The sequence below is a fragment of the Telopea speciosissima genome, chromosome 1 (genome assembly GCF_018873765.1).
Source record: "Telopea speciosissima isolate NSW1024214 ecotype Mountain lineage chromosome 1, Tspe_v1, whole genome shotgun sequence".
Classification (NCBI taxonomy): domain Eukaryota; kingdom Viridiplantae; phylum Streptophyta; class Magnoliopsida; order Proteales; family Proteaceae; genus Telopea; species Telopea speciosissima.
Genome location: NC_057916.1, coordinates 59,355,817 through 59,369,637, shown reverse-complemented (window position 1 = coordinate 59,369,637; position 13,821 = coordinate 59,355,817). Strand labels below are relative to the sequence as shown.

At 37.3% G+C, this 13,821-nt stretch overlaps 1 protein-coding gene across 1 annotated transcript; it reads left to right on the top strand.

Annotated features, from left to right (window-relative positions):
* The first annotated feature begins 1,451 nt into the window (after positions 1–1,451).
* Positions 1,452–13,588, top strand: LOC122643314 (probable methyltransferase PMT14). Its single transcript, XM_043836951.1, has 7 exons — positions 1,452–1,586; positions 3,816–4,479; positions 6,534–6,744; positions 7,749–8,034; positions 11,657–12,046; positions 12,268–12,345; positions 13,300–13,588. Exons 2-7 carry the CDS (start codon positions 3,850–3,852, stop codon positions 13,523–13,525), a joined length of 1,821 nt encoding a protein of 606 aa, XP_043692886.1. The 5' UTR covers positions 1,452–1,586; positions 3,816–3,849; the 3' UTR covers positions 13,526–13,588.
* Positions 13,589–13,821: the final 233 nt, after the last annotated feature.

Genomic DNA, 13,821 nt, shown 5'->3' with positions numbered 1-13,821 from the left:
TAGAATTTTAGTTCTAATAAAATCCCATATGGACATAATTAAATCCCTAAACCAGGCTAATTAAGATTTTGGTCTAATAAAGTGGGGTCATTAAATTATATTAGAAGTTTAATGTGGACTGGCTTAGTGTGGGTCAGATAGATTCCTATTGGGACTGTGATGAGTTAGACCCTATATGGATTACTATATAAGGAGAGCTAGGTCCCCCCCTCTACCTATAACAACTAATTATTCTCAATCACTGTTGAGGAGTGCATTCTGGAAAGAGAGGGAGATATTCAGTGTTCATCGTCCCTGCGCATACGGTATTCTCATCAGGCCAGTTACTTTGGGAATAGAGGGGAAGCACCTAGATCTTTGTTCTTTATTTTTCGCTGCAATCATCATCACTATGGATGCGAAACAAGGTCAGTGGTTCTATCCCTATTTTCTATTATTTATTTGATTGTGTTCTTGAACGCCCTATGGAGATTCTGGCTTTTAGGATTTTGTTCCTATTCGGATCAATTTATTCTAACATGCACTTCTATGGAAACAACGAGAGAGAGAGATAGAGAGAGTGAGAAACAGAGACTTGTAATCTTAAACCCTGAAAGGAGTAATGAGAGGATGGGAAGGGGGGAGAAGTGGTGAGGGACTCCTCTCTTCTACGAAAAAACCCTAAATCGAGATGGCGTTGAACATTGCCTCAATAGATCACCATCTTGAGAAGTTGTAGATGACCAGAACCATAATTTGACTAGAGTAACAGAGCAGGGGAAGAGGGTGGGAGGGGTGGGTAAGCTCACAACCCTAATAGGGGTATATTAGTCATTTTGAGTTGTGAATTACCAACACCGTACCACTTAACGGGAATAATATAGCAGAGTGAGGCTGATTATAACAATCAACCAAAACTCAGGGAGTGTGGTTGTATAATTTAGAAACACAGGAGGTCACTATGTATTTTATACAAATCTCAAGAGGTGTTAGTGTAAGTTTTTCATATATTTATTGTACTTTAAACTTGGAAATAGAGTGATGTCAGAAGGGTAGAACTGAAAGTAAAATCTCTGAGAGGAGAAAAATTCGTACAGTACCACCGCAACTCCGTTTGAAAATTAACGTTGACGACAGATGTAAGAGATAAAACACCAAAAACGAACAATTGCAGATTCCGTGTGCGGTCCTATTAAATCGTTTCGCTTCCTTCCTTCCTTCCCTCTCTCTCTCCACTCTCCTCTCTCCTCCCTCCTTCTCTCCTTCTCTCCTCTCTCCTCTTTCTCCTAGCTCCTCTCTCCTCTTGCTCGCCCTGGTACTGGTAGCCCTGGTACTGGTAGAGCTGCGATGGAGAACTTACGGACTCTGTCTTGCTTTGTTGAGCACTTGAGCTCGTTCTGTGTGTTTGTTCATCATCTTTAACTTGCATGAATCATTGTTTCACAAGTACCGCTTTGTTTGTGTGTGTGTGTGTCAAAATCTCAATCTTGCTCGCGCTTTCTAACTTACTCTACCTTTCACAATTCAAAAGGGTTGCGAGTGGTTGAGGACCGAGACACTTCAGGCCCGATGTTAGGGCATAAAAAGATCTCCTTTTGATTGCTGAGGTATCTCTTTCTTATTCTCACATAGGCTTGCGCTTTCTTTTTAATTCCAACTATTTTTTTTCCTGCTTTTTTTCGTTGTTCTTGCTTAATATATTGGTTTATAGTAATAAATAGTTCTCTGTTTTTTATGCTCAATTTAACTCTGTTAAGTATTTATTTGTTAACAAATTTCTTTTTCCCTTTTACCTTGGTGGGGTGGGCGGGGGGTTGTTGAGTTTGGATTTGGAAGATGAAGTTAATTGTTAGGAGCTAAGAATTTATGCCAAGAAATCAAATCTCTGCACTGAGCTTTTGGCTTCCTTATTTATGTTTCATTTAACCAATAGAAGATTATTTACATGCTGGTACATATTGATGCTTTGGGGTTACGAGTTGCTGGTGCCAGTTTACATGCCCAATGCAGTGCAAGATGCTGGGCAGATAGGAAATAAAAACTTCTGTATTCTACATTCAAAAAATGTTTTGTAATCATGCATAGAAGTTCTAGACCCAGCCTCATTTTTGAGCATTTGACTTAAAAAAAATAAAATAAAAAACACAGTTGTTTGAACATTTTTTGAACTTAGGCACTTTGTCCTTTTGTGATGCTTAATTATTCGATGTGACTAGAAGTGCTAGGATTACCAGGACTGTGTAGGAGAATTAGTAATATTATAATTCTCAATTGAATCTTTGCCCTATACAATGAATCACTACAATACTATAAAATACAATGACATACCGTTCACCGTCGAGTCATTAGTTGCGGCGGAACTTGACGAAGCCATTGCAGCGTTTTGATGAGAAGAATATCAAAAGAAGAGAAGGACTTCTTCCCTCAATCCTTCTATATGCCATTCTTTCAATGGGTTAAGATTTGCTTGTGCATAGATGAGGGGAGGGACCTTCTCCTTCTTAAATAGTCATAATCTGTCGATCTCCCATAAAGATTTGACTGTTAGACTAGAGGATTAATACTCCCATAATGAAGCCTAGTAATGGAACATAATAGATCAAGTTTAATGAAACCCATAACGGGAACCATTGAATGGGGATGGAGTTGGTCAATTGGCCAATCAAAAATTTCCTACAGACTGTTGATAACTTGGGACCTAAACTTTCACCTTTCTAAACTCTGAGTTTGTTTGACTTTACCACCACTAATTACTGGGAAGGAAGAGAACTGTGAATTGGTTTGTTAAGAACTACGTCGACGCTGTGTGGCTCTCCATCAATCCATGTAATTTGTATCTTCCAGATTAATTGCAAAGGAAACATATCCCTCAAAAGGAAATTCGGTTTTATGGAGCTTCTTAATAGACTGCTTTTTCTGTCTTAGACATCTCTCCATACAATTAGTTGATGCAAGACTTACTAAATTAAGCTTCCTCATTTCCTTGTAAATAGTTGATACGATCGTTTATTCTTTGTTGCTCACTTAGTAGCCCTTGATGAATTCGTTTTAATAAGGATCCTCCATCCCAGCAAGAAGATGGTGCGCTACCACACAACGTCTTCGCGCTAGTGCGCTCTGGAGTTGCTTGGTTCTAGCTTAAAGCTTTTATTGTTCTAAATCTTATTCCCTTGTTTTCTATCATCCTTCCCTTGCTATCTTTCTCAGTTCAGGCCTTTACTGTGACTCCATATAATTAGTTATCAAAAGTTTACATTTTTTTTCCGATGGATGTTAAAACATTTTTAAAGAATTAAGAAAAAAAATGTGAAACTCTTAGTCAAGGAATATAGAAATGGGAGTAACCGTGAACAGAAAGCTAGTCAAATGGGATCTTTTAAGAGGGGTTTCAAATTCTTAATGGTACCAGAATCAGAACCATAGATTTGAGTAAGTTTGTTAGTAAAAAAGATGATTGGTTTGGGACATGTTTATAATTATTGAATTGCAATTATGATATTGGCATGCGTGAAATCATTGGGGTGTTTTTTTTATGATTTTATTTTGGAATGTTTTATGCATAAATAGACCAGTAAAGTTGTAATATTTTAATTCTAACTTGAATTCATCTGACCAAGTATACACTATTGTGTTACAAGAGTGTTTTTGATCTCTTGAAAGAATGGAAGACAGTATATTTGAAACCAATCAGTCTACATTAATTTGAATGCCTGTTTTTTTCTCTTTTAACTTTTTTTTTTTTAATTTGAATCTTTTTTCTGAATCTATGCATGCTCTTTCACTCAAACTATATATGCACAAATCCTGTTATTTTCTGTCTTATAATTTCCTTGTAAAATACAGCCAGTTAAGAACCATTCCAAGCATATCATGGGCTCAAGAATGAACTCAGGAGGCAGTAGGACTCGGAGCGTAAAGCATATGTTCATTGTTATAGGTCTTTGCGGCTTCTTTTATCTACTGGGGACATGGCAGAAAAGTGGTTCTGGTAAGGGAGATACCATAGCATTGGAGATTATTAAGCAGACAGATTGTGGCATCTTGGATGGTTTGAGTTTTGAGACCCACCAAAATGACGGTGGAACTTTAGACTATTCTGAGGTTTTCAAGCCCTGTCTCATCCAGTACACTGATCATACTCCATGTCAGGACCAAAAGCGTGCAATGACCTTTCCACGGGAGAATATGATCTATAGAGAAAGACATTGTCCATCGGAAGCTGAAAAACTGCATTGTCTTATCCCAGCACCCGAAGGATACATGACTCCATTTCCCTGGCCAAAGAGCCGTGATTATGTGAACTATGCAAATGTTCCTTACAAAAGTCTAAAAATTGAGAAGGCTGTCCAAAACTGGGTACAGCTTAGGGGTAATGTGTTCAAGTTTCCCGGTGGAGGAACAATGTTTCCTGAAGGATCAGATGCTTACATTGATGAGCTTGCATCGGTGATCCCAATTGCGGATGGCACAGTTAGAACTGCGCTGGATACGGGTTGTGGAGTACGTTGGTCTTCAAACTTAAGTTTTCCTGACCATAAGAATTCATGGCTTTATTGTTGTAGTGTAGTGCACTAGTCATTTTCTCATTGGATAGTCAGCATTTTTATTCTACTTCATAATTTGAACTTATGCCCTCTTGTTTATGTTGCATTATGTATCTCTACAGTCTTTCAATGATGCTGGCATAGTTGTCAAGGCAGCAAGGTGACCCAAGACGGTGGAGGGGTGCCTAAACGCTTAGGTGACAAGGTGCCCGCCTAGGCGACCAAGGGACCCAAGTGTTATTTTTTACTTCCCTTCTTTTCTAACATTATTTAATATGTTACAATATATACCTTATATCATAAAAAATCAACATTAAGCCACATCAAGTCATCAAAAATCAACATTAATCCACATCAAGTCATCAAAAATCAACATTAAGTCACATCAAGTCATAATTAATTAATATTAAGCCACCTCAAGTCATCAAAAATCAACATAGAACTAGAAGACAACAGAACTGAAGAAACAAGCTATTGGAAGTTTGAAACAATCAAAACATGCAGTTGATTTATACTTTTCTTGGAATTGGTTATGTATACCTAGTCTCACATTTGGTTTATACTGTTCTTAGAAAATATGATCTTATCCTTAAATAATTAAACTGCTCTCGATTTAGAGAAATGTTCTTGTTCTCTAGGAAGTTTGACTGGTCAAATGACTTTATTTTTACATGAGACTTTTTGTATTAGGTAGAGCACAAAAGCAGCTTTCGGACAAATCCAAAATTGCTTAAATCTGTTTTATATTGAAGGAGTTATGTTCCGGTCAAACCTTATTTAGTGTACGCGAATGCTAACAAAATTGCTTTCAATTAAAATAATTTTTTTTAGATATCAAAACAAATGATTATTTTACCGCTCTTTTGCTTTTTAGCTGTGTTTTACCATATTAAGATTTATGAAATCTTTAGATTTGAGAAAAACCCCAACATTAGAAAGTTGAAAATTTCACCTACTGCCGAAAATCCAGTTTATGTTCTTGAACTGGGGGGGGGTGACTTTTTATCCTTTTGGAATATGGATAATTCCTTATTTATGAATAATATCCTAAGTAAACATTTACTTAAATGATATTTGGCATAAATAAGGGCCAAGGCATTCAATACCACTAAGGTGACAACCGCCTAGACCCCCACAAATCCACTTGGACGCCTATGTGGTGCCTAAGCAACGCCTTGACAACTATGGATGCAGGTACATAAGTACCATTGTCTCAAGGATCAGTGCTGTAGAGTGGGATCAGATTGGTCCAGGCATGGCTTCTGGATTGAGACAGATTGCCCGATCCAGTGACATGATCGGACAACCTAATTTCAATCCACATGGAGAAGCAGATAACTATGCCAACCTACTTTGTAGGATTTTGACTCAGACTGGACTGATCTTTGACACCATGGGTATCACAGTGGCAGGGAACCTTGCTCTGGAGATGTGGAGGAAAGGTTCAACTTATTGATACTTCAATTTCTCTATCATTGCACACCTAGCACAGAGAGGTATAGGAAAGGTTCAACTGATTACAACCCACCATTTTTTTTAAGAATTTGACATGTACTCATCTATGGGTAATATTTGTCTAAAATTTGTGCTTTAAAGTATGGTGGACATACAGGGCAAGGATCTACTCTAGAGGTCCTACCAAGAATTTGCATAGAGAGTCAACTGGATGGTCCTAACAATCAAATCTATGAAAAAGTTAGCAACTCAGTAAATGCAGTCTAGGAAAAGTTAATATTTAGCAGAAGATCTAGTTGAGTTTTGACTTAGTGTATCTTTTGAGACCCATATATGGTGGGGCCTTGCCCATTGCATGTATATTTAACATATGGCAGTAATGGTTCAAACCATATATATGCATGGGTTCTTGGCCAATTTTCTTCTATTTTTATTTATGTATTTTGGGTAATAGGAATTGTTGATTTTTAGTCCAGACTCTTCTAATATGCTCAATCTCAGTTGATGACCTCATCGTTGGTAGTTGCTGGACTGACTAACTCAAGCATGGTATAGGTTGCAAGCTGGGCTGCATACCTGTGGACGAGAAATGTAATAACTATGTCGTTTGCACCACGGGACAATCATGAAGCGCAAGTACAGTTTGCATCGGAGCGAGGTTTACCTGCTGTTATTGGTGTACTTGGAACCATACAGCTTCCATACCCATCAAGATCCTTTGATATGGCTCATTGTGCTCGGTGCTTGATACCATGGGCATCAAATGGTAAATGTTATTTTATGCCCCTCCCTGGGATTTAGAGGCCTTAAACATGCCATTTTCATTGTAAATACTTAGGAAGACACTGGATTAGAATTTTAGTTGATTCTCTATTTCTTTTTTCTTTTTCATTTCATGTTTCTCTATATCATCTTACAGATATAAAGCAGTCAATAAATTTCCACCTACTTAAAATTTTTTTGGATTATTTTTCAAAAGCTAAAGAATAATAAGGCTGGGGTGGGTGGGAGATCCTTCAATTTCTGCACAATTATCATATATCTAACAAGAAAATTTGTCTTTCATATTCTACTCCAAGTTATTGTGAAAATGTACTGAAGATTTCAACAGCTGGATTGGACATTAATTTTTTCCCCTATTTTTCTATATTTCCTTGCTTTATCTTCTGATTTTTTTGTCTTAAAATCTGGAGGAAAAATGAAAAAGAAGTGAAATAAACCTTTCCTAGAAAATTTTGAAAGGGCGGGGGGGGTTGTATGTGGGAGGGCATGTTATGACCTTCAGTGTGCTGTCTTACTATTCCATGATGGACTGATAGTGGCCTACTCAACTTCTGCATGGCTGAATTGATCATGAAGGGGCCACAATTTCCTTTTTCCCCTCAGGGGGTTCATCTATTAGTGGAAGTGGCTCAACCATAGTCATTGATTAGCTTATCCTCGGATTTGAATCCCTTGATGATATTATCACCTATTTGAAAGCAAATCCTAATGTGGGACCAGGAATTTCTTGTTCTCTTGACACCCTTTGTCTAGCAACTCTGTAATGGACTCTTTGGCCAATAATTGCAATGATGGAATCTATATTTACACTTACACTCACATCCTGTTTTGTTTTTCCCATTTTGAGTTCCATTTACTTTATTTCTGCCGTTTTGTTATAGTCTCGTGCTTTGCAGGCTTATTTGTTTGATTGAATAAATGAGCATTCGTTATAATGGGAATAAGATTTAGGTCCAATTCTCAGACCAGAAACTGTTCTGTATGCAGACGGAATGTACCTGATGGAAGTTGATCGAGTTCTCAGACCTGGTGGATACTGGATCCTTTCTGGCCCTCCCATTAACTGGAAGACCTACTATACAACATGGAACCGGTCTAAGGAGGACCTCCAGGAGGAGCAAAAAAGGATCGAACAGTTGGCTGAATTTCTTTGCTGGGAGAAGAAATATGAGAAGGGAGATATTGCCATCTGGAGAAAGAAACTGAATGCTGATTCTTCTTGTGATATACAATCCACAAGTTTCTGCGAATCAAAAAATGCTGATGATGTCTGGTGAGCTTTCTTTTCAAACTATGTTGACTCCATGACATTGGTGCATTGGTCACTGGGGATGGGATAATTGGTTCATGGTTGGACAATGGACTGGGTGCTTGGTCCTATGATTAGGTGTTTAACTCAGGCCTGGATTCTGGATAGATCTCATGTCTGTGTCTAAATTAAAGTGCCATAATCTGGTTTAAGTGTTGCCTTCACAGGGTTCTGGGAGGGGTGGAATTGGGTCGGTCCTAACCTTCGGGTGGTTTTTTTTTTTTGGGCGCAAAGTGGCTGCCCTCAGACTTGAACCTGTGTCTTCTTGCTGGTTCAGATTTGTCCATGTCTGAATTAATTTGTTTTGTATAAATGGAATCCTTTATTACATTTTATATGTTCAGAATTTTGAATTATTTAAACAAGGAAGTACATTTGAGGTTTAAATAAAACAATGCCATTGTTGTGGCTTGGACTTAAATATCTGTGAATTATTACATGTTTTGGTTTGTGTATTTGTCCCAAGCCTGGGTAAAGGAGGAGAGTTGGTGCGTTAAGTCGACAGCTAGCGTCTTAAAAACATTAGCCAAACCCTTTTGCCCTAGTAGTCATCTATCATATAGGTGACGATTGATGGCACTTGATGATGAGTCAAGTCCAAATTACAATGTGGTACACCTACCACAAATAACTGGTGAGGAAATCAACACTATATCATAGGAGAGCCTAGTAGTCAATAGGATAATATCACCAGTGATGATGCCTCTGATCATACTGAGTTGAAGAGAATGATGACAATCATTCTACAATTAAAATACTCTGCGCTAGGAGGAATGTTCATACCCACCACACGGATTGATCCGTGTATTGTTGGCCTCTATCCTTGTCCTTTGTTTGGGATTCTTTTGCTCGAGGCAGTTAATGACTGTATGCCTATTTGAGATAGTTCAAACTTTACACCTCCACTTGACAAGAGTTATTGGCCTGACAATGTTATCCTAGAACTTTATATTTTTGACCTTATGCTAGGGCGTCTCCCAGAAGCGATGTGCTGCATTATTTCTTGGGTATAGTGAATTGTGAGAAAGAGTTAGCTAGGGCATCCCCTGTAAGCGATGCACCGCTTCAGCGCCCGGTTGCGGTAACAATGGAGCAAGGGTTCTCACACCATGGAAGAGTGCGGGTAAAAAAGATGGTCTAAAAGCGTAGGATTAGATTAACATATTGGAACATATGAACCTTTTTTTTGGGGGGGGGGGGTTTGAAAACATAGGAACTTTAATGGAAAGGAATTTAGAATTGATAGATATAATGAGAAGAAGAAGAATTAACATAGCTTCTATACAAGAGACTAGATGGAAGAGTAAAAAAGCTAAGGAATTAGATGACTATACACGTTGGTGTACTGGGGACAAAAATAATAGCAGTGGGGTGGGAGTAGTATTAGATAAAAATTTTAAAAAAAATGATGTTGTAGATGTTAAAAGATTGGTGATAGGGTAATATCCATCAAACTTATGTTAGGAAAAGAGGTAATCAATATAATTAGTGCTTACACACCCCAAATAGGATTGGATGAAATTAGTACTAAACACATTTGGGAACACATGGATAGATTAATTCAAGGAATTAGTCAAGGAGAAAAGATTATTATTAGAGGAGATCTAAATGGACATGTTAGAGGAGATAGTAGAGGATATGAAAGAATTCAGGGAGGACATGGTTTTGGAGATAGGAATGAGGAGGAAATCTCAATTTTAGAATTTGCTATGGCTTATGATCTATTAATAGTAAACACATGCTTTGAAAAAATATAATAACATTAAATAACCTTCAAAAGTGGGCAAAATAAGAGCCAAATAGATTTCTTTCTCACTAGGAGGACCAATTGGTTATTATGTAAAGATTGCAAGGTTATACCAGGGGAGAGTCTAACCATGCAACATAGATTAATGGTCATAGATATGTGTTCTAAAATGCTGAATCATAGGAATTATGAGATTATATGGCCTAGGATAAGATGGTGGATTTAAAAGGAGAAAACATGAAGACATTTACTGATAAATTTATAAAACAGGAAAGGTGGGACTTTAATGGAGACATTAATGTGATGTGGAATGAGATGCCTACTTATATTAAGAATGTAGCTAAAGAAGTTTAGGTGAATCTAAAAGAAAACGACATTCTTCTCAAGAAATTTGGTGGTGGGATGATGAAGTTCGAGGATCCATTAAGACTAAGAAATCTAGTTTTAGAACTTGGCCAAGGACTAAGGATGAGGAGGATTTAAAAAGGTATGCAGTTTTTAGAAATGAAGCTAAGAAGATAGTAAGGAAAGCAAGGACTAAAAAATGTGAGGATCTCTATAATAATTTGAGCTCAAAGAAATAGAAAAATGATATATGTAGTTAAAATGAGGAAAAGGAAGAGTAGAAATTTCATCGATATTAGATGCATTAAAAGTGAAGATAATATAGTATTAATAAGTGATGAGGATATTAAAGAGAGATGGAAAAAATTATTTCTACGACTTACTAGATGAGAACAATATAAGTAATAATGTTTTAGAAGGTTGTCATAACCATCATGAAACCACAAGTCTTAGATACCTATGAAAATTTAGGGTGTTTGAAGTAAAAGAAGCTTTAAAGAAGATGAAAATATGTAAAGCAATAGGTCCAGATGGTATTCCAACTAAATGGGGTTTGCTACATGGATTCAGATTGAAGGAGCTAAAAGAGCCAAGGGTAGGCTAAAATGACTCTAGGAGATGATGTGAGGAAAGACATGCATAGCTTAGTACCAGTAACAAGTATGGCTTTGAATAGAGCTGATTGGAGAAAAAGGAATTATGTAGCCGACATCATTTAGGAGGGATAAGGCTGAGTTGAGTTGTTTACTCTCATTGACTATAAGTTACAGCTTGAACGGAGATAATAAGTAACTTAAATTAGCTTGCTACAAACACACAAACACAGATTTGAGACATGAGAATTTTGTCGAAGCCTGGGTACTTCTGGGTTGTACTGCTTTGGTTGGATGGGCCGGAAAACAAAATCTCTACCCCATATGACCCACAGGTAGGGATATATTTTTCACAAGAGAACTGGAACACAGTCTGCTACTCCTCCTTAAACACTCATGGATAAGTTCGATTCTGTTGCCAACCTGTTATTAGCTAGATAGTTATTATTATGAGCATGAATATTTTTATTAGTTTAGTGAAACTGAGTAGGATGATGGCAGTGATTGTATATTCTTTAATGAATGAGAAAACTGTGATTCGAACCCCCAAAAAAAAATTAATGCAAAAAACTGGAACATTCATGGGATTACCATTTGATTGCATTTTTAAAAAAAAATCTTTTGGTGGAACAAATGTGGTTTCGAGTAGAATGGTAATGACTGTTTGGGATTTGGTTGTCCATTTCAGATATCAATAACAGAAGGGCCATGCATTTTTTTTCCTTGTCATATTATGATAAGAACTTTCTTTTGTGTAGATGTACTGAATTGGATCTTTATGCCATGAAGTCTACAAGTATACTGAGGAGTTTCTTCTCTCACTTAGAATTGCTTTCTAAAAGCTCTTAATTTAGCATTCTGGGTTCTTATTTATCTATCTGACTTTTGTGTTCTATTCTAGGTACAAGAAACTGAATGCATGCATAACCCCTTGGCCTGAGGTCAACAGTCCAAAGGAAGTAGCTGGAGGGGAGTTAAAGAGATTCCCAGATAGACTTTTTGCAGTCCCTCCTAGAATAGCTAAGGGATTTGTTCCAGGGGTCAATGCAGAATCTTATCAGGAAGACAATAGGTTGTGGAAGAAGCATGTAAATTCTTATAAAAGGATCAATCGTTTAATTGGAACTGGGAGATATAGGAACATGATGGATATGAACGCTGGGCTTGGAGGTTTTGCTGCAGCACTTGAATCACCAAAATCATGGGTAATGAATGTTGTGCCCACTATCGCTGATGAAAACACGTTGGGAGTCATATATGAGAGGGGATTGATTGGAATATATCATGACTGGTATGCTTTTTTACCCCTCTTTACTGGCAGCATTTAATTTTCATTTTTATGGAGTAGAGTTGCTGTTTGAATTTTAATCTTGATGTTAACTTTATCATACTTCGGCATATCTGATTAATCATTAGTTGTAAGCTGCACATGATGGGGATTCATGCATGAAAGTTGAAACTCTGGACTTTGAGAGATATATAATGAGCAAATCTGTAATGAAATCCTTTCAGGTGTGAAGCCTTCTCCACTTACCCTAGGACATATGACCTCATTCATGCTTATGGTATATTCAGCTTGTACCAGGACAAGTAAGTTGGTGTTCTCTCTTGCTGAATGTTGTAAACTAATAGTTTTTGCTTTAGCTTCTGGCTGTAATATATTATATTGAATAGTTCAAGGCATTACAAATGGATTTTTGATTTTCATAGGCATGGAAATTGGATACAGGATCCAATTGTTGCAGATTTATTTCTTGTTATTAACAGTTAATACACAGTGCTTCATTATTGGTAACTACACTTCTTCTTTTTCTGAATGATACATGGAAATGAGTCAGTTGCATGAGTCATGTGGGTTCAATGCCTTTGTATCCACCAAAAATGAATTGAATGAAATTTACCCTGAAGGTGGGTTGGGGGGAGCCTAGGGAATGCTATTTATACCCTTATGATGGTGTAGCTTTTGACCACCTTGACTTATTTCTACAAAGAGGAAATTTCTTCTGCGGAGTGAGAATGCATTAATTCTCTTCTAGGCAACATCTATCTTACTGAATAATTGGAAGGGTATCATCAATGCTTTTCCTTGGAATTAAGAGGAAAGTTTCCTTGCCCATGGACCATTCAACCATTTGCAATCTTTTTTTTACCAAAACTCAGAAACACTTAGCAAATGGGCAATGGAAATCTTCTTATTTTATGAATTTTACAATTTTGGTTTGAGTGGTCAAACTTCTAGTAATTTCGCTTCAGCTTAGTCATTTGAAATGATGGGCTTTAGGGTATAGCATACTAAAAAGTTTAACCTATGTGTTTGTTCTGCTGACTGTCCAAAAAAGTTAAAAAATACTAGGTCATACATTTTCCTCTTTTTTTTTTGGCTGCATCGTAATTTCATGATAACATTTTCTCCTGGTGGTCATCTTGTTTTCTGGATTGATATTGTTCTGAGGCTCTCTCATCAAGAATGATACTGATTTAATGAGTCAAAAAAATTCTCATGCTTCCTCTCATGTCTTCGGTGTGTGATTAAACATCAAACAGGTGCAAGATGGAAGACATGCTTCTCGAGATGGACCGGATTTTGCGCCCAGAGGGGGCAGTTATATTCCGGGACGATGTTGATGTCTTGAATAAGGTTATGAAGGTAGCAAGTGGAATGAGATGGGACACCAAGATGTTCGATCACGAAGACGGACCCCTTTTGCCAGAGAAGATACTGGTTGCAGTCAAACAGTACTGGGTTGGCAGTGACAGTGCTAGTATATAATTATCAGGAATGAGCCATGCAATGGGGAAACCAGGGAAGCATGCTTGTTACACTAGAGTTTATTTAAAAAAATTTCCGGCGTGTAGTTTGAGGTGTTCTCTCTCTCATCTTTATGCAATGAAAAGACAAAAAAAAAAACTAATCTGTTTCTCAGATTCATCTCATGCAGTGGTGTGTGACAGTGCTAGTATATAATTATCAGGAATGAGCCATGCAATGGGGAAACCAGGGAAGCATTCTTGTTACACTATAGTTTATATAAAAAAATTTCCGTAGTATAGTTTCAGGTGTTATCT

What these genes read in the sequence shown, in the direction of transcription:
- LOC122643314 (XM_043836951.1), top strand. Translation starts at nt 3,850, where the DNA reads ATGGGCTCAAGAATGAACTCAGGAGGCAGTAGGACTCGGAGCGTAAAG. An exon ending in GATACCATGGGCATCAAATG is followed by an intron (nt 6,745 to 7,748) that starts GTAAATGTTATT and finishes TTCTGTATGCAG; the next exon opens with ACGGAATGTACCTGATGGAA. An exon ending in ATTGGAATATATCATGACTG is followed by an intron (nt 12,047 to 12,267) that starts GTATGCTTTTTT and finishes AAATCCTTTCAG; the next exon opens with GTGTGAAGCCTTCTCCACTT.